This window comes from Esox lucius, chromosome 21, assembly GCF_011004845.1.
Source record: "Esox lucius isolate fEsoLuc1 chromosome 21, fEsoLuc1.pri, whole genome shotgun sequence".
Taxonomy (NCBI): Eukaryota; Metazoa; Chordata; class Actinopteri; order Esociformes; family Esocidae; genus Esox; species Esox lucius.
Genome location: NC_047589.1, coordinates 13,882,946 through 13,907,920, shown reverse-complemented (window position 1 = coordinate 13,907,920; position 24,975 = coordinate 13,882,946). Strand labels below are relative to the sequence as shown.

At 46.2% G+C, this 24,975-nt stretch overlaps 1 protein-coding gene across 2 annotated transcripts in view; it reads right to left on the bottom strand.

The window, feature by feature from the left end:
• Window positions 1–19,859, bottom strand: part of zeb1b (zinc finger E-box binding homeobox 1b) — a 55,780-nt gene extending 35,921 nt beyond the window's left edge. The window contains exon 1 of one of the 2 annotated variants that reach the window (XM_010885585.4): window positions 19,411–19,859. In XM_010885585.4, coding sequence (XP_010883887.1) covers window positions 19,411–19,468 — 58 coding nt within the window. In that variant the 5' untranslated portion in view covers window positions 19,469–19,859. Of the gene's footprint in view, window positions 1–17,641; window positions 17,798–19,410 lie in introns of those variants that run through there. The other variant, XM_020041863.2, reaches the window with a different exon arrangement.
• Window positions 19,860–24,975: the final 5,116 nt, after the last annotated feature.

The window sequence follows — 24,975 nt, the reverse complement described above, 5'->3', positions numbered from 1 at the left end:
TTGCCCAACGCCACGGCAGCATCTGCCCCAGCCTGACATGACATCTTAAGCACACAGACAAGGAATAAAAGGCTCCACTTTATCTTTGTTGGCGATGGTCACTTTAACTGCGGTGCGACGATAATGTGTCAGCGAGCCACACACACACACACACACCAACACACCGTATTACAAACAAACAGGCTCCTAGTCATGTAAACACACAGAACAAAGATCCTGAGTACAACAATAGGAGGATCAGGGCTCCAAAATGGCTAAAGGTTAAAGGTTAAGTATAACACAATGTCATCCTCTTAAATCCGACACTCTGGTTATTACATTAACAAACATGACGTCCAATAAGCAGTAGGATCAAAGCGCGAACAGAATGTATTTTTTTTAATCAAATCATCTTTAATAGTTGGTTTGTGTGCTGTATGGCAGTATCAACGCACTGGCTACTTTGCTGTAGTGGCCTTTGGTTTATATTGCTTTTCGTGCGTGTGTGTGTGTGTGCGCAAATCTGTGTGTTCCTGTGTGCTGTATTAAAACGCGTGCGCTATCCCTTTCCATGTTCGGTAGAGACAGCACACAGTGAATGAAAGGGGATGGATGTGATGCCGACAACATCAGACCAGCAGCGGGCCCACAGGAAGTGCTGATTCAATTTATCTCTTGAATTCCTCCAGCCAGAGAAACGAGCTAACACCCAGACAGTCGCTCGGGGAGAATCGCTGGCCGAGCACTTTTTCTACATTCATCTAAACGTTGCTGTACCGTTTTCCTCTGTTCTGTTCAGCCAACCCCTCTCTCTCTCTTCATCTGTCCGTCCAGCAGTCCCCTGAGGCCCACTCGACTACACAACAAGGAGGCGGATGTTGTCTGGTACATCATAAAAAGGCAGCTAGCCAGAGGCTTTATTCGGGGGTCTATGGGAGCCTTCGGCTTGACAGGCCACACCGGACACACACCTGGCAACTTCACAAACGGCAGAGCCGCACTAATCGAGACAAGACATTGTTTCTTGTACTCGTAGCAGGCTTTATTCCTTCCAAAGATTTCACGTTTGGACATCAGAGCCTTCTTCGAAAAACGAGTCTCACGATGCCTGCAGAGAAGCCATGCAAATGGAGTGTGTTGGTATTTGAGTCTACGGAAGACCGTAGCCAGGCGCTCTCCGGTCATAGTAAACTCTGTTTGGCTAACACCAGTGTCCACCGGGGCCCTTGGCAGAATGCTGCCCTCTTGTCCCGAAAAAAACTCAGCGGGACCCTGAGAGACCCACTGTCATGCATATTTTATTTTTGTCATTTCATTTGATCCTCCCTTTCCTCTGCTCATCCTCGCCTCCTTCGCTCAACGCATATCAATAATGTACTTGACTGTAGGTATTTTCCTGTCTAATGGAGAAAAGTACAGCAGCTACTGGCAAATGCATGTCTCATTCTGTTTTAATGGAAATAAATAAAGGATGACACCGAAAGGTCCAGCAGTAGTGTTTATCACCTCCGACACACACACACACACACACACACACACAAGATGGATAGAACAGAACATTTGTTATATTCTACAACTGACTAAAGCAGATAAAATATAACTTTAAAGGAGAACGTCTGAGCTTTTTCCAAAACATCTAATTTAAGGGAAAAAAAAGACTAGCGAGGAAATAATCGGTAGCCTAAATTGATTTTCAACCCCAAACTTCACATCGACTTAAGACTTTCTACATGTCTATGGATAAAATGCTCCCATATGAGACTGAAATGTGCTATACATGTTTCACTCATTTTAGAATAAGTGTGACAGGTGTGTGACGGCCAATACAACACAAAGGAATGCCTTTCTAGAAAAGGTAGAGACAGAGACAGGGCGCTTGTTGACACTGGCAAGATGTTTGAACACCTCTGCAGGCCTTTGTCTTTGATCTGCTTTGAGAAGAAGTAAAAACAGCTCCACATGGAAAGGGCAACCAAAAAAAGGCGGAAAAAGAGAAAAAGAAAATGAAAGAAAAACAAAGTGAGCCACCTCTGTTCCTTTTCCAAGGTGTCTTTCGTGAGGAGGGAGGGGCGGTTCCGTTGAACATTGTACTGGGTTTGGTTAGTCAGCTAAGTCAATAGCTGTACTTCACAACCTATTGTGGGCAGAGAGAGCATAATGGTCTGTGACATCCCTGGCGGCGGAGTAACCTCACCTCAGACAACCATGTAATAACTGCCAACTGCTTCTGGTAAGGCTAGTCCTACTTTTGTATTAGCAAACAATGTAGGGCTTCATATTATCTTCTACCAACCTAGCTGTCACAAGACTTAGCACTGTGAAGTAAAAAGTGGCTAAATGTACAGGTTTTTTATGCAAGGTTACACGTTGAATTATTAAGACTATCCTACTTCAAACTAGTAATCAACATCAATCGTGCTCTTTGGGAGAACTCGTTTTAACCTGTGCTACTTCCAAAGTGTGAGAGTCTATGAGAACTTGAAGGCCCAGTGTCATAAGACAAGGTGTCACAAGTCTGTCATAGCATCTTATTTTAGAGTGAGTGGTGAGTTCTCCAGTTCGTTAATTCACTATAGCTCTAAATAGCTAGTTCAATACAACTTTATTCCAATAGGACTTTCGTCGTTTAGTCCAATAATTCACTGTAACTCGAGACCAGTAGTTCAATAGTCATCTAGTCCGTCAGTTCACTAGTCCACTATTCTTAAAGTGATCTAATCCAAAGGGTCACTAGTCTTCTTTATAAACCGAATGTAAGTGCTGGATCTTCAGTTATCTTCAGTTACTGGTCCAAAGTGGGTTTTAGGCTTCAGTACCCCCCTTCTTTCCCTTGCCCCCCCCCACTCCCCAGAGAGCTCCTCAGCCCCACATAACAGTTTATTTAGGTCTGCTGTTTACATTCCTTAGCAGTCGGACGGCTCCTCTCGCTCCCTTGGGAGTGATTGACTGGACCTCTCTCTTTCTCCCAATTCAATTACATTCAAACTGCTTTATTTGCATGACGTAACAATGCACATATTGCCGAGGCGCACGTTAGAAATCACTGTTTACTTCCAGTACAACATGACAGATAGCAAAGATCAGGATTGTCAAGAGAACGATACGTTACGACAATCTCTCTGATCCTCTGAGAGACACACCCAAAAAATCCCGGACTGATTAGCTGCTCGCTTTGAGGGAACATGTAAAGCCGGGATCTTCCGTGACACAAGCTGCTGTTGTCCTCCGCCAGGAGGCTAACCGGTGCCAACGTAGGGGCGGCGCCACAGGGTCAACCCGGTCTCAGGTTAATGGCAGACGACACACCGGCTAGGAGACGTCCTCGGCGGCCCACATGAGTCGTTCGGCTCCTACGCTCACACCGAACCTTTTACCTAGCGTCCTCGGACTGACTAACTGGCTGGCTGGCTTCCTTTCTGGCCTCCGGGAGAGGGCCGCCTGGCCGTCTGTACGACTAATGGACGCTGAGTCACACACATCTTCCTTGTATAGGAATTTGGCATTCAGAGATGTAGTTCTGGTGGTATTACTACTCCGGACTGTAGGGGGCGTTCACAGTGATTCAGCACTCTGCTGAATTGGAGGCGTCATGACCAGCTCTGGAAAGTCTTGTCGAAGTAGCTGTACTGGGGACCGGTAGTCAGGTCAGCAGTCATGGATTAACAGGCCGGAGATGTGGCTATTACACAGATGAACCAAGGACAGAGAGCAGCTCTGTCTTCTGCTGTTGTGGGACTGGAGGGAGGAAACTCCTGATCTGGGGGAATGGCCTTGTTCCTCTATCTCATCTGCATCCCAAATGACACCCTACTCTCTACCTAGTGCACTGTTTTTGGTTCTACCCTATGGGCCCCAGTAGTGTAATGTACAAAAAAAGGGGGCCGTTTGGGGACTTGGATACCCTCTGGGCCGTGAAGGACGGAATGAACTGTAGATCAGGCCTGTATCACGGATGATCATCACGCTGGGTTTCTGTGAAGGCTAGCAGGAAATCCCCTTTCTCAGGGACTGTCTGCATAGCCTCCATTTCCACGCTTCTCAAAGCCAATTCGTTCAAGATCACGGAGTCCTGCCTATTTAATATTATGTCCTTTTGAAACAATGATTTTAGAAGTGGAAGAAAGTTTGGCCAGTCAAACCTCAACACCAGATATTTCATTCCAAACCCCCTTAGTGGGCTGAACCAGCAGAAGGCCTAACCATGAGAACGCAGGGTTTTCGGGCAGTATTAAAGGGGTATAACCTTCCCCTCCCACAGATCCTAAAAACCCCTGTGACTTCCATCAGGCTGTTTTCTGGCAAATGATTACATCACAGAACAAGCTTTATCTTTCCTCCAGTAGACACTGTGTTAGTGTCCTGTTGCCTTCTCCAACGCCAGACAGAACCAGGTGGGACCAGAGCACTGGGGTTTGTGAGTGGGAGAGACATCTGGTAGGGATTTGGGATTGGGCGAGATGACCAGAGATTCTGTCCTGTACAGCAATACTTGGGGAGAGAGAGAGTGTGTGTGTGTGTGTGTGTGTGTGTGTGTTTCGATAGAAGACCTGGCTTACAGTGCATGAAGATACCACAGCAGTATCATGTATCAGGTCGGACAAACACACTGCAAACTATTGTAAATATGTAGTAGGCTAGGATTAAGATGAAGTTTAAATTAGGAGGATTACACTACTGTCATCTAATTAGGAATAAAAGCCTATAAACTACAGGCCTACATATAGATCAGTGCGTTTACAGCAATGGCCCTAAATCAGTGGGGCAGGGCTGGTCTGGTCGAGTGGCTGTCTATTCTAGTTAAATGGAAAAGCAAACTGCCCATGTATGCCACAGCCCCATGAATTAGACCGAACCATGTGTGTTAATGTTGTGGAAACACCCAATGAAACGTCTCAGCACACACCCATATACAGAGACATACTGACTAGAGAGACTGAGAGAGAACGAGAGGGAGGGAGAGAGGGAGATGGAGAGAAGGATAGAGTGAGAGAGAAAAGGGGAGGGAGCGCGCTAGACAAGAGAGAGTGTATTGTTTATTGCAGCTAGGAGTAAACCAGAGAAAAGAGTACCACAGGTAATTTCAGTCCACAGATGGACCCCCTCTCTTTCAACTCCCTCTGAAAAGGGCCCGGCCTGCCGGTATCACCTCCACTAGGGACCCTGGCTGCATGAGCTCAGAGATGACCACTCAATCAATAACGCCAGGTTGTCGTGGCAACCCTGATTTCCTGTTGCTGGTTCCTGGGATCTGATGATTGCACTCCCTGTTAGCTGCACCTGCCACCCTGTCTCTCCCTGTCTCTTCCACACCTTATCCATCAACCCATTGGCTTTGCTCGTGTCCCAATTGGCATCCTAATCCCTAGGCATTGCACTGCGGTTGCAAGCCGGGCCTAGCTCTGTTCAGAGGTAGTGTGCCGTGTGGAAAATAGGCTGGCATTTGGGGCGCAACCCCCTACCCGTCATCCCGTGGGGTTTTGACACATAGGAAACCTCACTTAGTAATCAGTGCAGTAGATACAAAAAGCTAAAGGATATTCAACAGTAGACAAAGAGGATTTTCATTCAGAGAGCGAGAGAGAGAGGGAGGGAGAGAGAAAGAGTGAGAGAAACCTCAATACAACGAGGAAGAAAAGAGGTTGTGGTCCAAACAAAAAGCCTGTAAAGGCATTAATAGAGAGACACACCCTCTCTGTCACGAAGAACAAACACTGAGCTGATAGATATCATATCTTCCTCAGAGACTGATGTCATCGCACCTGGGGAGTGCTTAGCATCATCTCTCCTTCCTTCCTCCCTCACTCTCCTTTTCTCTGTCACCTCTCCTCTCTCTCTCTCTCTCTCTCTCTCTCTCTCTCTGTCTCTCCCCTCTCTCTCTCTCTCTCGGCCCTCTTCCTCTTGTCCTCTAGGCTGGTTTTCAATGTGCGGAGAGAGGGAGGAGTGAGGTTAGCACCTCCTGCTTTTTTTCATTAATGGAGAGCTCATTAATCTAGGGTGATAACGAGGACATGTGTCAGTGAGATGATTAAACCTTCTCTGCTTTACAAAGAGGCGCCCTTGGGGATAAACAAGCCAGGGACCGACTCAGGCAAAAGGTCTGACACACACATCCACACACAAAACAAAAACACACATGCACGTTAGCACACACAAACACACGGCATCTCCTAGGTAAAGGACATAGACACACACTGGCTATCTGGAGGACATCTGCGGATTGGATTCTATGTGTTCATACTACATCCACCTTCCATTAGGTTTCTTGCTGGCCTAAACTCTCAGCACACGGTTCAACTAAACGAGAAGGCGCAAAGCTTCTGTCAGCGATGTCCAACTGTTTCCTCGGAAAAAAACTTGACTGGCCGTGAGATGGGAGTTGGGGGGGAGGGGGGGGTCTAGGGGCGAGGGACTTTAGCGGCGCAGGGTGAGCAGTTGAGGAGACGGAGGTCCAGGACTGAGAAACATTGCGTTTGCCAGGAGGAAGCAGGAAGTAGAAAACACAACTATGTAGGTTATTTTCCACCTTTTCCAACAGGAAGTAGAGATGATGAGTGGCGGGTGTTATTTCACGGGAGGCCAAACCATAGCTGTCTGTCTGTTTTGTTGTGTTTTCTAAAACAGGGAGCCAATGACACTGTAATTATCGGCCATGTGTAAGAGAAGGAAAGCCTGTGTGCGTGCCCAGATCGTTCCCTACATGAGGGCTTTAAGATCCAGCAGCAATTATTTAGTCCAGTCCAACACACATTAAATCCAATTTGTCTGCCCGTCCGCAACCTAATCCCTTTGCACTGACAGTCAGAGAGTAATCCTCCATATCTGTATATTAATAAGCGGCTAGGCTCCCCTGCTAACCTATATCATGATGTATGCTTCATTGGTAGGTTAATCTGGTTGTTGATCACAAAACCCCATTAAAAGCAGGCTTTAATATGCATCTCTAGGGGATTAGGTTAGCAATCCGGGACTCAGACTTTAGGATATTATTTAGCTCAATGTACTCCTAATCTATAACAGTACCTAGAATTGGAGCACATCCATAATCTTGCATTATTCTAATCCTAAGAGAGGTGCATTAAGACATCCTGTTCACCCACTTATTACAAAAGGAAACATTTTAATTTGAGCAATTGCTTCAGGTAAGATACCTCAAACAGTATCCTCATTTTAAATGTTTTAATGGGACAAGCTACAGCCTACAAAAAGGCTATAAATACAAAATGGAAATTACTTAATTAGGACCACAACTCATTTCACGTCTGCAGACAGAATAAGACAATAGCATGGCTGGGTAGAATTCCTTAGTTCCAATTCTAGAATTGCTTGATAACTCATTCCAGGTACATTGATATAGTGGATACAATAAGATTCCTTCAATTCTTACACCAGAACCCTATAGCAACGTTTTCTTACCCAGTCTAGACATTCTGTCCCCACGCGCCAGCCACAGTAAGGAGATTCCTCTTGATCTAATAGATTTATTAGACAGATATTCGATTAGGAGGGCACTGCTTTAAATTAGCCATCCAGGGGAAGAACGGAGGGACTGCTTGACTCAGGGAATAAAGGCCTAAGTGGATAGTCAGTGACCTTCATCCTTCACCTAGCCATGGCCTTTACTGTTTTAAGACATCTCCAATATTAACTAGTATTCCAGGAAAGAACATTTTATTATTTCATTTATGACGGATCAAGGAACGACCGAAACAACAGCATGCCCTCTGACACCATCTGAGCTTCCATTCCAGAGAGACAGGTGGAGGCCGAAGCCCTTTTTTGTTTTGTTATTCAGGAGTAAAGCAGCCATGGTCCAAACATCTGGTTGTTACAGCACCCGTGAGACAAGGTACGATGTGACTCTTTCTCAGGTCTGCTGGCCTGGCCCGGAGGGAAGGATTGAGGGAGGCATGAAACAGGTCACTCGCGGGTCACAATTCAGGTGGAGGTCAGGAATGCGTCAGCAAACCAGATCCAACACAGAGAAAAAAAATGCAGGCCCACAGCCACACACCCACACCCGCGCACACAAACACACAGACAGACACACTGCCTTGGATGGATGCAGAGGTCCATGTGACTCTCACAAGATAATCTCATGAGTACACATCCCTCCTGACCTCTCCTTTTAACCTGGTTCACGCAACAACCATGGTACTATCAACAACCGGAAGTGAGCTATCACTGACACTGAACCGCCTCTCAGCGCGATTATCCACAGAGTCCACGAACAGGCTCGAACAAATCGTGCAAACAAATCTGAAAAACCAAAACTGACCCGTGACCAGAGCCAAATTCGCCACCCCAATTTCCGCACCCGCCAGGAATTCATTTATCAGAACTGACCCCGAGACCAGAACCGACTTCACCACCTCCATTTCCACACTCTCCGGAGATCCATTTATCGGTTGACGGTGCATGGCGCAGGACAGATGGTAGTGGGCCCGAGCCACATCGACGCCGATGCCAAGGGAGACTACATCCTGGCACTATAACAAGGAGGGCCACTGTCACACTGAGCAGGGGGTACAAACACACACACACACACAAATACACACTGGGCATAGGGGATTTTTACTGGTTGAATGAAACTTCTTTATCCTCCTGTTTAGAAGTCAGGAGGCCGCTACAGTTGATAGTTGGCTGACTGAGGACCGTTGGTTTGTATTCAAGGCAGGTCGGTGTTGGGGAAACATTGGATGCTAGTGGCACAAACAGACAGGAGGGATAATGGACACGTTGTGTCATTTTCAATGGGTGACAGTTTGACTTGATACATCATTGGGTGACATCAGTTTCCCATCAGTCAAAATAATGACTGACTCTTCTCAATGACAAACTGTTCCTTTCAGCCAGCCAAACTGATCTAAAAGAGAAATAGGACAAGATGCTAACAGGGCAGACGGCGACACTGGTTAAAGATAGCAGCTTTATGCAGTAGCTGACGCGAGAATGAGAAAGCCAAACCACTTTTGTATACCTGCTTGCTGCTGTTGAACGATCTGTCGTTTCTGCAGTACCCCTCCATTTTATACTTTTACTCTGTGAAAAAATCTTGTTTCTTACTGCTTAGTTCACAAAGCTTTTAAAACTAGCAGCAATAACTGTTTCCCCTCAAAACCCATACTTGCTCCAAGTCTTTGGTCCCCACATCACAATGTCCCTTTAACAGGCCGCCTCTTTAACAGGCCGCCTCCCACAAACCTTGTCTCAAGGGAATACGTAACTTAGTACACATAAATCTGTGACAGACAAATTCGTATCATTTGTCACATTACATGGTACATAATAATGCACTACTAAAACATATCAACAGGGTAACATTTGACATAGAAAAATACCTTTTAGGGCGTATCCTGGACAATCTTACAGACATCCAAGTTTTGTTCATAGGATAGCAAGTCAGAGAGGTGATTAAAAGAATGAGTGATTGATATTCATGAAATGGCTGAAGACAGATTAAGATTTGAAGTAGCCTAGGCTATAAACGACTGTTCTTGCATTATACTTCATTTCGGTAATGTTCATTAATACTCTTCCATTTAGATTGATTTATAGGGTTCATTTCTTTTCAGTAAAGGTTCATTATTCTCTGAGGATTATTAAAATGTGCATTAAATTTCATTCCTGTCTGACCACTTCATTTGCTTTTAGAGTGCCTGGCAATTAACAATGTTCAGCAGCTCTAAGATTCTTAATTAAAGGAAAAGACAGGTAACTCAGTGACAATACCCTCCATCTTCCTTTCTATCTCAACTTCATCTGTGTTCACTAAGTGGTGCCCTTTTAATTTATAAATGTATTTTTATTTGGGGGAGGGGGGGGTGACTTGATGTGGCATGAGGGGGCTATCCAGCCTCCATTTGTAGTGGGTAGTTGGTAGAAGAGAAAAAAACACATTTGAGAAAGGAAGACAGGCACTTAAAGTGACAGGATAGACTAAGGCGCTAACGTTGCTCTCAGGGAAAAGTCCTAGTGCAGGAGGCAGAGGAGCAGATCGAGGACCACACCCTGCTCCCCTCGGTTTAGCTCTCATGCCAGAGGAAACTTGAAATCTCCTCCTTTCTCTTTCTCCTCCCTGGTTTCATGTCTCTCACACTCTCTCTCACTTTCTGTCACCAGCTCCCTCCAACCCTCCGACGCTCTCTATCACACCGCCTCTCTCCCTCTTTTCCTTCCCCTCCCTCTCTCTTTTAGACTTTTGTCAGGTGCTATTTATGAGCGCGGTACTGAGTTCCTGCGTGGCTACAGCACCTGCTCACGTTGGAGTGGGAGAATGCCAGCAGCTGGCAGAGTGAGAGACGGAAAAAGCGGAAGAAAAACGAGTGAGGGAAGGAGAGAGAGAGAGAGAGAGAGAGAGAGGATGATAGCGAGAGAGAGGGAGTGCACCAACGCCACCAGGCTACACAGTAATGTGATGTTAACCCGGTGGTGCGCGGCTAACAGATGACACGCCTAATGACGCCTGCTCCTCTGTTTAGAGCGCACCAGGGGGGCCAACGGCGGAGAACAACAAACAGACACACAAACAAACACCTACAAGCACTAATTAAGGGTGTCGCAGGATTCCGAACGCGATCAATTAAAACAAGCGGCTCACTGGCTCCCCCTTCGTCGAGGCGCGGCACGAGGCCCGCTGCCACAAGGACTGACGACTCGTCGGGACGACTCAGCGCCAGGGGGATAGGTCTAGGACAGCCTGGCTAAGGCCAGATCACCACTGCACTCATGTTCTTACTCCCGCCTCCATGGGTGTACGTGTTCTTTCTACTGCAAACACCTGAGTAACAGCAGTGTGTGTGTGTGTGTGTGTGTGTGTGTGTGTGTGTGGAGAGGGGGGGACAGGTGGAGGGGGTAGGTCAAAGGGGTAGTCAGTGGTTCGATCAGGCTCCTCTGTTCCCAGAGTTGACAGAGAGTCAGAGGGGCGGAGCTTAACGAGGATAGGTGTACTTTGCTCTAAACTCAGGTAAGTACACAGAGAGACACACCAAAACCTGATCAAAATAAGGACAGTCAGCCCTAGCCTGTGTACTTTAACCTATTCAACATCAGGTGGGTGCTGGGGGGGAGAGACACCAAAACCTGACCTGAATACAGTACAGCCGGTCAGCTACAAAGATACCGTCAGCAGCCTCTATCAATGGACAGAATGAGGAGCAATATAACAAGAAAAGAGATGATTACTCTTATGGATCAGCAACCTCCCCAGAGAGGTGTACTTAGGCCAGAGAACAATGACATATCCTTTGGGGACGGCCAGGCACGCGGGGGGGCCCCGTGTAGAGGTGTAACAGAGGAATAAACCATATATAAAGCTCTTTATAAAGTCACATTCATCACTCAATGACAGAGTGTGTGAGCAGAGCAGGCCCAATCTCCCTCATTCACCCACTCGCTTCTTTCTATCTTGATCTCTCTCTGGCCATTCAGTTCAAAGGGGCACGGTAAACAGTTCAACCCATCACCAAAGCGGATGGAAATTAAGAAGAAGTAATTGCTGACATAATAATGATAGTAACAGCCACGTCTGTGTGATTCGTGGGACGCACGTGTCTCTATTGTCTCCATGCTCGTCTCTCTGCTGATGACTGCGTCGTTACAGAAAGTTTCGAGAATTGCTTTCCTTTAGGTGGCTGTGAAAATGTTGCTAATTACTGGGCCTAGTCTTAATTCTTCAGTGGGTGCATCATTTTGGGGTTCTGCAATGTATTCTGGTTGGTAAGTGGCCCCGAGACCTCACAACCATGAAGGGTTCTACAGCTGATTGGTGTGTATTTAGTCAGATCCTGATGGGATGTCGTTTTGTATGTCCTTTTCAACGGTGTAGAAGGCATTCATTTAGTCAGCCTCTCTCTCTCTCTCCCCATTCTCTCTCTCCCCATACTATCTCTCTCTATCAACTCTGTCTCTCTAATTAATCCTGTGTGTTGTGATGTTTACAGACTCTGGCATTCAGCGCAGCAGCCGGCCTCCACTTCTCCATGGCTGACTAATAAACAAGGTGACTAATGGTTTCTGTTAGAGCCATTTGCTGGCTGGCTACTTATCTCCGTGTGACTGTGTGGCCCCTGTGTTTGTGACTCACCGTGGGGTGCGGACAGAGAAATCGCAGGGGCCATTTTAGTCTCTGTCAACATTTTCATATCATTAGGACGGCCCTGGACACATACGTCCCCCTGGTCCGCGTCCCAAACAGACTCCTATTGCCTACGTAGTGCACCACTTCTGATAACAGACACCCTGTGGTCTCTGCTGAAAAGGTTGGGCACAGAACAAGGAATAGGATGCCATTCGGGACTCTGGCCCATTTGGGACTTCCCATTATCCATCAGTCTGCTTCAGGAAGATTAAATCAATAGGCTCATCAAACCTGGCAAAGTGCCAGGATGTGAAAAGTGCAACAGTGTAGGTTAATAGCAGATTATACTGTCGTGGGCCGGTGCTGGTTTGGCCTCCAATCATCCCAGTTTTAACACATGCAGGCTACAGCAGGGCAATAATGACAAGCAGTGACTAGCAAGCCACACAGCACTTCATCCGTGCACATAAAGTTGCCCCCCGATCGCTTCAGCGTTTTGAGGGAAACTGAGAGCGAACCATCAGGTTAAAGGTGAGGAACAAAGATTCCACTGATGAGTTTGTGGCCCAAACACAAGCTGGCATGATGAGGGCTGCCAGAACAGCGCCTGCTGCACGCCTATTGTTAACACAGACCTTTCATTAACCGCTCCACTGAGGAACCGGGAAGGAGAGGAGGGAGGACAACAGGACTGAGCGGAGGAGAGGGAGGCGAACGGGGAGGAGGGAGGAGCGGGGAGAGGCTGAAGCAACAGACGGGAACGGGGGGGGGGGGGGGGGGGGCGCGAAGGAGGGGGAGGCTGAAGCAACAGACAGCCGTGTCAACTCCCAACGGGACGAGGCCATCTTACAGAGCCACCAAACCCCTTATTAACGGAGACACATCATAAACAGCCCTGCCTCTGTTTGAATAACCCCCAAAGGATGGCAATTTAGAGCGTCCGTGTCCCCGGGTAAAGGCTGCACACAACGGAAACACTATCATTTCAGCTCCCACCTGGCTGGGTCTTCAGTACAGGTAGGGAGAGGTACATGAGAAGGAAGGAGGAGAAGCTTAATTTAGTCTCAAACTCCCACTTATTTCTATGTAAAATGGAACAGGTAGGATAAGAGCGAGAGAAAGAGCACGGAAGGAGGAAGAGAGGGAGGGGTAGGTGCTTAATCTAGTTTCAGACTATCATCTCCACTCCCACCTGCCTCTGGGAAATGTAATATAAAACAGGTAGGGAGTTCGAAGGAGGGACGGAGACATTTCATTTCAGCCCATGGAAACAGCGTTCAGCCAACCGTGAGCCCAAGGACTAGGCGAGATCACCTAGCCAACACACCTGTCTGGGTATGTCTCAATCTGGGGAGTGAGTTGAGAGCAAGGCGGAGGAGGAGACAAAGAGGAGGAGCGGGGAGAGGAGGAGAAAAAGGAGGAGAGCATGTAGATAGGAGGTCTTTTTTGTGTCAAACACACACTTGTGTAGTCCCATTGCGTGTCCTGGAGACATTGTCCCTGGTGTGTTGTAAACAGATGACCTCACACACATCACAACCGCTGCACTGGTCAGGAGAATGTGTTTTCAGTCGCTCCGTCAGAGATATGAAATGAATCACGCCACGCAGAGAGCAGGTAGTCAATATCTCATTGGTTCCTTCAAGGTCCCGTACACACTGCCCCGAGTGGATCTGAGCCACAGAGGAAGGCTCCCGGGTCCTGACCTGATCTTATTACACGGAGCATGCCTATTCTGGGGCCCCACCTCGAATCCCTCTCAGCAACCCCTGTGGAGTTTTTGTTCCGTTCGCCGGGCCTGACGTGTCGCCCCCGTCCCCGTCCCCGTCTCTTGACTGAACAACTCGGGGATATTTTGGTCCTTTGGACAACACTGTTGACACTCCTGTCAGTCATTCCTCCTCCTTCATTATGTCGCCTGTGCCCCCCCCCTCCCCCCCCTCCGCACGGCCCCTGGCGCCTGAACGCCCAGGCTGCCCTGTCACGCCGTGGGCCCTGTCGGGGTTAGGAGTGTGTGTGTGTGTGGGACGATGGGGGGGGGGGGGGGGGGGGGGTGACTCACCTGCTGCTAGAGCACATTATTGCAGGACTGCTCGTCCGTTTAGCGCGGTCTAAATCTAGGGCGTTTGATACTGTTACCACGCAGTACCATATGAGGGGCTCAAGGGAACACAGGCCAGCCGTCAGCCAAACGTGTGCATGACAGGGACAAATAGACCAAACACATATCCAAACAAAGACGGAGGGATACGTATCCAGAATAACACACCCACACACACTCAGGGTCGGGTGTTGTGAGACTAGTGAAGGTTGGGATGAATTCTCAGAGCGTTCCACAGATTCTTCCGTCGGTCTTGGGGTCTCTGGGAAGAGAATGGGTCATATGCAAATGGCCGTGCCTAGTATGGGGAGAGGTTTCCCACAAGTAGAGTGTGAAAAGGCCTCTCCCTCCCCACGCCGGTCCAAATCAATGGGCCTTTTCTTTCTCCACTGAAAGTGGATGAGGTAGAGCGGGCAAACTGCAAAGGTAACTAGGCTCTTTCTCCTCAGGCTTTCTCTAACCAAAGCCTTAACACACAATGGCTCATTTAAGCATTCATCCACGCACAACCCCAATAAAGCACTACCAAGCTAAGTTGAGGGGGTTAGTGAAACTGACTTGGAGTTCAAAACTCCTTTTCTAAGGCCAGGGAAAGCATCTTTTTATAGGGTAATGCAATGGCTCTATAGGAGCCTGCTAATAATTAAGCTGCCTTAATTATGGGAAAAGGTTTGAATGTGGTCATCGTACCTCAGATTACAGGCACAAACAGAACTGTCTTCTGGGAAATCACTGAGCTGTGTGACACGGCGGATTGAGCGGTTTGGAGATGAGGATTTTATATCCTACATTTTTGAAAGTGTTTAGAGAGACATGAAAATTAATGGGGAAAACAAAGCAATTTACTCAGAACCGACGACAGCATTGGATGTCTGTGAAGACAACACCTAGGTTAGAGGTTTAGTGTTTACTTCTTATCCGAGGCATGTTATAATGTTGGTTAACCCAGCCTTGCATAATTGGTTAGATGCTCGATAGGTTCCGGGCTCATACGTGTTAAGAAAAGAAGAACTGGAAGAGAAGAGCTCCACCCTCCCTCTTTGCAAGTTAGTGGAAAGTCTGCAAACCAAATGTTCCCTATTCTTCTGAAATTCTAAAGATGCTCACACCTGCAAAATGCTGATTTGTCCGAAGCCCTGTAACTAATGCAGCTCGTTTCTTGCCGTTAAATCAAGACAGAACTAAGCTAGCCTTTGTAAATGCCGTCCGCCCGGTAGTCCACCAGAGACCACAAATGCCATAGTAGCTGACTTTCTTAGACTAACTCAAAACTCCAACTGAATCCTTTGCAGGTGGTTCAACGGGGAACCCTCAGACTGGCGCAAGGGAGGGGGTCTATCTTCCATCCCCCAGCTCTCCTCCCCACCTCGGTGTCGCCTCAGTCTGCTTGCTCTCACAGCCCCTCTCCCTCACTCCCTCCTCCTTCCTCCCTCTCTCCCCCAGCCAACTCCACAGGACACAGGGGCTGTGCGGGGCAGGAGGGGGAGGAGACTGGAGCCCAGAGCCCACCCCCATGCTTTCTTACCCCTCGGGATCCTTTCATTGAAGGGACTTAGACACCAACACAATTGGACATGCTGGAAGAGACCCGACAAAGGCACAGAGGGGAAAGTGACGTCACAGTAGAGGCGCGCATGGGTGCCTAGGTCAAGGGGCAATCAACAGCACCCCTGGCTACTGTGTCTTCCCTTCGGAATAAAGGACTCAGGGGGATGCGAAGGGAGGCCCGGGGGAGGTTTGAAGGGGTGAGTAGGGGGTGAGGGGGGCGGGGGATTTTCCTCTGACTTGGCACTTTCATATTCAGCAGAGGAAGTTGCTCAAAAGCAAAAAAGAACTGATAAATGAAAATTTCCTCCTCTGCTAAACTCCCCTCACCAGGGGTAGACCTTTTAAATGTTAACAGATGGCTTTTAAAACAGTAAACCAGCATGGCGGCCCAGAGAACACCACCCCCACTCCCCCTGAAGCCTTTGGAATGGCCCAAACATCTTATTTTCTTAAGAACTGTAGCTTAACCACTGTGTTTCTTGACTATTCTCACACAACTTTACAGCATGTGGTTACATTCGATATTATTTGGGGAGGGGGGGGGGGGGTGACTCCAGCACACTAATTATAGTTTTACCAGCCAGATAAGCATACTCCAGCTACATCACATAACCTTACAGAAGCCCAAACTACACCCACAAACCCATACCATGTCTTCTGTAGGATGATCATTAAGACACTTCTGAAAGTGTGGAGTGTGTTCGTTTGCTCATGTGAGAGACAGAGGGCACGAGAAAGAGAGGGTGGGGGGGGAATGAGATGAAAGATGAGAAAGCAAGAGCCCCTTTGATACATTCAAATCTAAACCCTACCTATATACAAAGGCAGAGTAGGTTTGATACTACAGGACCCAAACCTCGACTCTCGCACATCTGAAAAGACGGCCTAAGAGTGGCTTCGTTTACTTATGCCAAGAATGTTAATATTGCGCCGCATTCCTCTGTTCCCAAATTGCTGCGTTAAATAGCATTGCAGTGGCTGCTGCTATTCCTGACAGGAGCCGCGCTAGGCCCGCCCAAGGTAGAAGCGACAAAGGAAGCTTGTGGAGGCCGTGTCCTACAGATTGTAAACACCTGTCGTCCTGCCTGGCCGCCGGCTGTTAGCACCTCCATGTTTACAGCTGTGACCAGAGCTCACCTTCATCTCAACCCGCTCCCTTGTCAGGTCGAGCCTCAGGCCCATCCGGACCAATGCAGGCCTGTTGCCGAGCACCTTTTGGTTTTGGAACCCTGGGAGTGTCCCAGTCCCTGTCCCAAATCAATCAAATCACTGTACCCCTTAAAATGGTTCACCTGGTGACCAGCAGGAGATACTCCTGGCGTAATTAAGTTGAGGTAAAATATTTGTTGTTGGTGGATGAGCAAAAAAACTAAAGGTATTCCAATTTGTTGTGCTACAGTACACTGCTTTGACACTGTGGTCTCTTGTTGGTCTTCCTCTTGACTTGGAGTGTGCTAGAAATTTGAACTTAATGTAGGCTACATGAGATACCATGAGGAATACAAAACAACTCAATGTATACGGTAAACTAACATACAATGTACAATTTATCAGTGTCATTACATTTAGCTTGAAACATGCATATTTCCGCGACGGTTACTTTATTATAGAGTTAATTACAAATTAAACCAGTTCAATAATCTTCAAATGCACCTACAAGTCCGTTATTTCTCTACCGTGGCTTAAATAAAGTAAGCATGCGCGCTAGAACAAACCTTTATTACGTGTGAATGCACAAATCAACCATCGTCAATCAAGGGCTGACATGAAGACAAGAATGTTCGACTAACACCTTTGTTAGAGGCACACACGAAACAGCCTAGGTTAATATTATAAAATGACGTGAGAATCAAACAATCATCGTCAGTAAGCGAATCACATCAAATTCACACATGATGACAGCATGCGGCACCTACAGACACCATTGGTATTTATACCTGCACAAGTTGCCATTTGCTGCTGCGCACAGCACAGGGGCCGCTCTTTGAAAAAACAGATTCCAGTGAGACGGTTCCTTCTTAAACTCAACGTATTCAGTCACCGAAATGATATTGGAGGTTTGCTTTGACAAACTGTTTGGAAAGACCAAACAAACCCTGTTTTCCAGACTAGGTATACAAGTCCCCAGTTCCTGTGGGTTACACTAGGTGGATCGACCACTTGCGCTGCAGTATTGACTGCTTGCATGAGGCTATACTGTAGGTTACGCATGTCGTTTGCCACAGAAGAAAACATCCGACTTTTCGGAAAACCGATATACCAACAGCCTGCAAAACAAACATTAGTTTAATCCTACGTGTAAAATCCTACGTCCCCGTAAGTCCTCATAACAAAAAATAAAACAAAAATATAAGGGGTAAATAAAAATGCACAATGGCATGATAACCAACGCCGAAGAGTATGACAGGTCAAATATGATTTATTATAATTTCACGATTAAAAAAACTTGCCATATTTTGAAATTTACTGCCAAAAACTATTCGACGAGAAAATGCACAGGCTATCCGGACAATCCTACAATGCAAACGTTATAACAAGAAATACAAAAACACAAACAAAATATATAAAATTATGCATGGGAAAAAACTGGAAGAACAGGTTGGCTCAAACTTCCAAGTTTCGCTCCCACGCCACCAAACCCTGTGAGTCTGTAAAATCAGAATTCCCAGCGCACGACTGGATGCAAACGCACACTCCTTATATAGGCTGACTGTGCCTTCACACAAACAGCGCGTGAGATGTCCTTCCCATTCTCTGAAACGTTACAGTACACAATCATTCTACTTCGGAAATAACGGTTTTCCTTCGACGTTGTAAATGCTATACATGTAAGCGCTACGTATGATTCATGGTTTTCTACTTAGCTATTAGAAATAACTTTTCGAATGATTTGTAATGCACACTTGCCATTGTATCAATAGTGAAAAAGCGTGCATCCTGCCTACACACCTTTCATACTGAAAAAGAAGAGAGAAAGTAGCATGTTTTGCCTACATTAACATAATAGCATTTGAATATAAGATAGAGCAATCGCACGGCGAAATTTCCACAGTAAAACGTATAAATGCATGGGGTAGTTTGCTTCGAAATATCAACAGTGTCCTATCATGGCTCGTGATACCTGCTACAGTGCAACGAATAAAAAGGGAGAAAGAGTTTAGTTTTCCTAAAGTGCATTGAAGAAATACACATTTACTTGTACATAGATTCCTATTAAATAATTGTAGGACATCAATCTAGTTTCTATGTTGATAAAAGAGACGACAAACTACCGTAGTCGGCAAAAAGAACCAGGTAACGTTATTTTCCCACACACACCGGTTTTAGAAAGCTAATCAAATGGAAGTCGAGAGACCGTGAAACATGTTACATAAAGTTGAAAACTAGAAATATTGAAAAGTTCATTTAAATAACAAAAAGAGACATCACGGGAAACAAAAGCAAGTGAACGGACGGGATTTGGTGCGTATAACGGTCCAGGGTGGTGTACTCAACCGCTAGGCGGAGGGAGAGTCGCGAGCCAGGTATAACGGTACACCACATAGGGCTATAACGGTGCGCTTACTTGCTACTTTCCAGCACTTTGACCCACTAAAAACGGGACTCCGGGGGTCCCAAAGTCTTTGGAGAATCGAGAATTCAATAGAACACATTTTATTCCACGTCCCTACACGAAAAGAAGGAGAATTGCAGTAGTTTTACTTACCGTTATTCCTCCTCGGATTCGCCTGCTTTCTGCGCTTACACCTGGGGCCATCCGCCATGATCCTTTCGCTGTGTCTAAATGCTGCTGGAGAGTCACCTCCTCACTCGCCCCCACTCCCCCCTCCTCCCTCCGCTTTACCTCCCCTCCCTGCACCTGGTTTACGACACTGCTTTACGACATTACCTTCTGCACCTCCCAAACCCCAGGACCGACAACCCAAGACTCCAAATCCATGCTTTCTTTCTGCCCGTCCTATCCATGATCATCGCACCGTTTCAACATGATTATAGTTTGTGTAAAACAATTATTATAATTCTTAAATTTTCCTCAACGTTTCTGGTAAGGTTAATGCCATATCTTTCATGGAGCTAAAATGACTGAAAGCTAGCGAGTCTTACAAAAAAAAAAAAAGAAAAGAAAAAACACCTTGTCCTACTGCTTTAAGTTGGGTCCATGACAGTGGCACAGATCTTGTACATGCAGTGGTGGGTGGAGCTTACAATAGATGGCTTTGCACCTGTTATATTACTCCTCTAGTGGTGTTTTTTGTTTTAGTTTTTTTTAAATGTTTTTTGCATTTACTGAATTAATAAAAACAAAATGGAGAAATATTTTTACTTTTCTAAACTTTTATATATGACATGTATATAGTTCACATATATTTCTAAGATATATTTATTACATTATTTTTAAAACAACCATAGGTACATCGGTTTATAGAGTGTAATAAACTTTTTAAACCAAAATTGGGTTATGTTTGGCAAATGCCAATAAATGTATGATGAATCTAGACAAGCTTTTCTTTACCCAATTCTCATAGCCTACTCAAGGAGAGGAGCAGGCACGTGTGGGATGGAGGAATGCGATGGGATTGGGCTCCGGCTGCAGAGAGAGGGAGAGAGGTCATGAGACCACCAGCCACTCAGCCAGCCCAGCGGTGATTCAAACCTCCTGCCTCTTACCTAAAGAAGGGCCTGGCTGTTCTCCTGTAGCACCAGGGTTCACTGTGGCGCCTACGCCTGGGTTCAAATACTATTCAAATTACCTTTTCTCTGTGGTTGATTGTGTCTACCTGGCTAAATGGACTAATATAATAGTCCCAAAACAAAAAAATCATGCCCATCTTTCACTCAAATGCCGACCTTAAACAAACCAGTAGTTTAAAAGACTTTGAAAATGTCTTTGAACCCGGGTGTGACCTATGGAAGGAGGACAGGGCCGTGTCAAAACAATCAGCAGGTCTCGCTGCGTCCAATCACACCTAACTTTCCACAGTCACACACCTCTCATCACCCACAGGTTGCGGCACAAATTCACATAATTCCCTAGTAGTGCACCACAAGAGCTCTAAGGGCCCTCGTCCAAAAAAGTGCACTATACAGGCAATAGGTTAACATTTGTGACACACTGATTCTGTTCTAGATAAATGGGAAACACTGATCACATGCTTTTTGCTGGCATGCACAAATATGACGTTTCATAATCAAGCTGGTAAAGGACAAAATAAAATGATTCATCTTGTTGAGGTCCCATGGTAGGCAGGGAATTATAGGTCACACACAGGAGCAACTGTTACTGCTATTCTTGTACTGACAGACTATAGGGACTCATGTATACAGACTTGGGGCATACTTTTTGCCTGGAGTGAGAGCGAGAGCTGGTCATTACATATACTTTGTGTTTTTGAGCCAAGAGCCAAAAGGCAGAAAACTAGTTGAGCTTTTAAACCTAACACAATGTTACCGCAAGAACATTTGACCTATATAGCTAACTTATACATCTATTGTCTAAAAGAAAGGCTAATTGTTTCAGATGTGGGTGTGCAGACTAGAGGAGAGAATTTTTCAGCAGAGGAGAGTTGTCGGTTGCTTAGTCAGTACATAGAGAAGGGCCACGCGAAATGGCCTGGGTTTGCCCCAGGTGCCAGCTACAGCAATCAGGTTTGGTTGGATAGGGAGAGGCGAGAGAGAAACCCCCCCCCCCATGATGAAAAAATACTCAGAAACAGTCTACATCAGCAGAGATCAATGATGAGGCATTTAGCTAAACCACGTTCTGTTCCTGTTCATACCATCCTCGTGCTACGCAGAAACGACAGACTGGAAAAAGAGACGCTTGTTATCCAATGGAAATGCTCAAATCTTTCCCATTTTCCTTGGATCATGCCACTGTTAGCATGAAGTCATTTTTCACGTCTGTGGAAAACAAAGAATAATATTAATAATGTGACTACCAATAATGAGTCTGGGGAAGGAGAGAGAGGAAGAGGAAGAGAGAGAGAGAGCTGAGCTCTCTGATGTGTTAAAAGGGGAAAAAAACTGAACCATTTATTTTCTCTGGCAGAAGAATAAGGACAAATTTATCCAGGGTTGGAGGGAAGACGATATTTTTTGCACTGTATAATACATACCTGTGCACCCTTCACAATGACCCTATCAAGACTAATAGGCACAGGTTCAGTTAAGTCAATTACAATGCATTGATTTCATAACATGAAAAAATCTACCGGGAGCTGAAACCAATATTGCAGCTAACAATCAGGATAGTTCTAGATCCAGTTAAACCATCAATCAAAATCCGCTCAACGCCGCATTATCTGCTACAGACGTTGCTAAAGCAGCACAACTGACCAAAATAATGACTTGACTAACTAACGAAAGCCCATTCCAGGCAGGGAGTGAACGAAGTGACAGTGGGACTCTAGCCGCATGCCTTGGCTCCTATAGAGAGACAGAGGCGGTGGGGGGTGGAATGGGGGGGGGGATAAGAAGCAATCCTTTGCCACTACATTAAGGGATCATGCTGCTCTCTGAAAATGAGTATTGATCCTCTTAGGGCTGGGATCGTTTAGGAGATTAATGCTAACAGCGGTGCTGGGATGTGGTGGGGCTACTGGTTCTTGTGCCCCAGCCTGAGGAGGAGACATGTGGCGGTAGCAGCCTGCCGGTGGGCCGGGGGAAACTGGGTTGTAGGGCCCTGCACCCTGTTATCTGCAGGGCACTGAGCGCTTTCCGTAGGGAATAGGATGCCATTTGGGAGCCTGCGGTGAAAGGCTCTGGAGCCGGACAGGAGGCCTGTTGTGGGGTTGGGTTGCGGAGAGGGGCCTGCTCTAGGCCTGGATACCACCAGGCCATCTGGGCTGTCGGCTAAGAGCTGCGTGGGGGAGGGAAACAGAGAGCGGGAGGGACAGTGAGAGAGAATAAGTGACAGAGAGAGAAAAGGTGAGGAAGCGAGAGTGAACAATTTACACTGAGACATTGAAAACATGGCTTGGTAAGATAAGAAAACAAAACAGAGCAGAGGAATAAACAATAAAGAAAAGAGGAACTAAAACCGTAAAAGAGAGCGAGAGAAACACAGAGAGAATAGAGTAATAACAGTGTTTGTTCTAAACAAAGACACCAACCAGCAGTGAGCAGTCAGAGTGTGGCTATGAGAGAGAGAGAGACACCAGAGCCTAAGCGGCCTAATCTTTCCCAGGAGAATACAGCTAAATGTGAGGCCCAGTCCTTCCTCACACACATCCCCCACAGAACTGCATCATGACAGCACTTAGCTCACCACACCACACCACTGATAAAAAAAATAAAACTAGAAGAAAGTGCCATGCTCACCCACAGCTGCCTGTTTAGGGAAAATATAGTTATTGATAATAATCCATTACTAACGAATGAATAATGGTTTGTAGCTGCAAGGAGGCAGCTCCGGGTTTGTGGTATATGGCCATTGTACAGTGTTCAAGGGCTCTATCCAGGCACTCTACATTTGAGCACACCTTAGAAAAACCTTTTATCATATTGCCCAAACGTTTTATAAATACATACTCTGGGAAATTCAGAGTCTCTCCCAAGACGTCAAACCCAATGAAATGGAAATTCCAGGAAAAACACAATTCAACAAAAGTTTTGAGGACTTGATGTCAATCTCAGTCCGTTTCCACCCCAAACACCAGGTCATTCTGAACTAATTTCCTGCCTGTTATGACCTCACATCCTCCCAACTCTATGGGTTTTTCTCCTCACCAGGAAGTAGCAGAATAGGACACTAGTTGATAGCGAGCCACACCCCATACATCTCAGTTAGGGTAGGGGGAAAGATCTGGAGTCTAACCAAAATAGAAGACCATACACAGACATTGTTGTGGAGTGCTGCACAAAACCTCTAATGATCTGAGTGCACCACCTTCTATTCATTTTGGAATCCCATTCAAATGGCCTTGTAGTTTTCTCTGTGCTAGATGAAACCTTATAATGTCCCAGAAGTACAGTACAGCCCATGTACACACACACGCACACGCACACACACACACACACACTTAAATAAACAAACCCATATGAATCTACACAGGCTGTGTTATTAGCCGAGCGACTAAGGTCTGCACACAGGGTGAAGGATATAGTGCTGCCTGTCAAGCCACCTATCCAAGATACACACTTACCTTGGCCGCTCCGTGGAGCGCTCTCTCGCTCACTGTGAGTGTGTGTGTGTGTGTGGCGCATGTATGTGTGTCTTGGGTGGAAGTTTTGGAGCTTCCAAGAACGGCAAGGAAGGCCTCACATGCAGGCGTGTGTGTCTTTGTGTACACAAAGTGTGTGTGTGTGTACTATATGTGTCCCCCACATGCCAAGCCCCAGATGACCATTCCTCCTGCAGTCTTCCCCCTGTTGTGATTGTCAAAAGAGACAGTGTCCCCTGGAAACCACAGTTTTAAATTTATACTGTATTTATTGGAGCGCTGGTTGCATTTTACTGCTCCTTTGTTGCTATTGCTGGAACAGACTCCCTTACGTTTTGTAAAAGACGTCAAGCTCTGTATATGTTATTGTTGGAGGCATCTTCTCCCATTTTGAAACTCTGCGACGAAATAATACTGCTCCGTCCTTTTCCATCATGACCATGGGCATGGGTTTTCCCTGAAGGTTTCACGGTCAACAAGCATGTACCACAGGACCACAAAACAACCATAAATAAATGTATGAATGTGAGAGGACAAAACCTTCCACAGACACATCAGATCCATTCCAGTGTCTTCTTTCTATGTAAATGCTGTCGTAGTGTCAAGTCATAAACTATGTGTTCATCTTAGATGAACATTAGCACAAATGTTTCACTCCATTCAACCATCCCCTTATATGTCCCAATGGTCCAACTCTGACAGACCTTTTCTGATCCTCTTTAAAGTAGCTTAGGTTTCATTTAAGTTTTAGATTGTGCTCCCAGCCTCACCATTCCAATTTTAGAGATGGTGACTTAATGCAGTTTCACAGCTCAACGTCCTTGCGTGTTCTGCAGGTTCCAAACCCCTGGCCGAGATTGAGCCAGACCACCCACACCTTTAAAAGTACCAACAGCAGAGGTGCTGAAAGGGTTACAGGACCGCCGGGGAGTATGGGTAAAGCAAACCAGAAGCCACCATTTCAATTCCAGAGCAGGAAACGACTGTAATAACATAACATTGTCAAAGGGCTAGCTGGAAATAAACAATCTACAGTGATATTCTGGTGTATTATTCATAATAACAAATGTAAACAGGGAGAAATAATGGTTCAGCAGTGTATGAGTTCT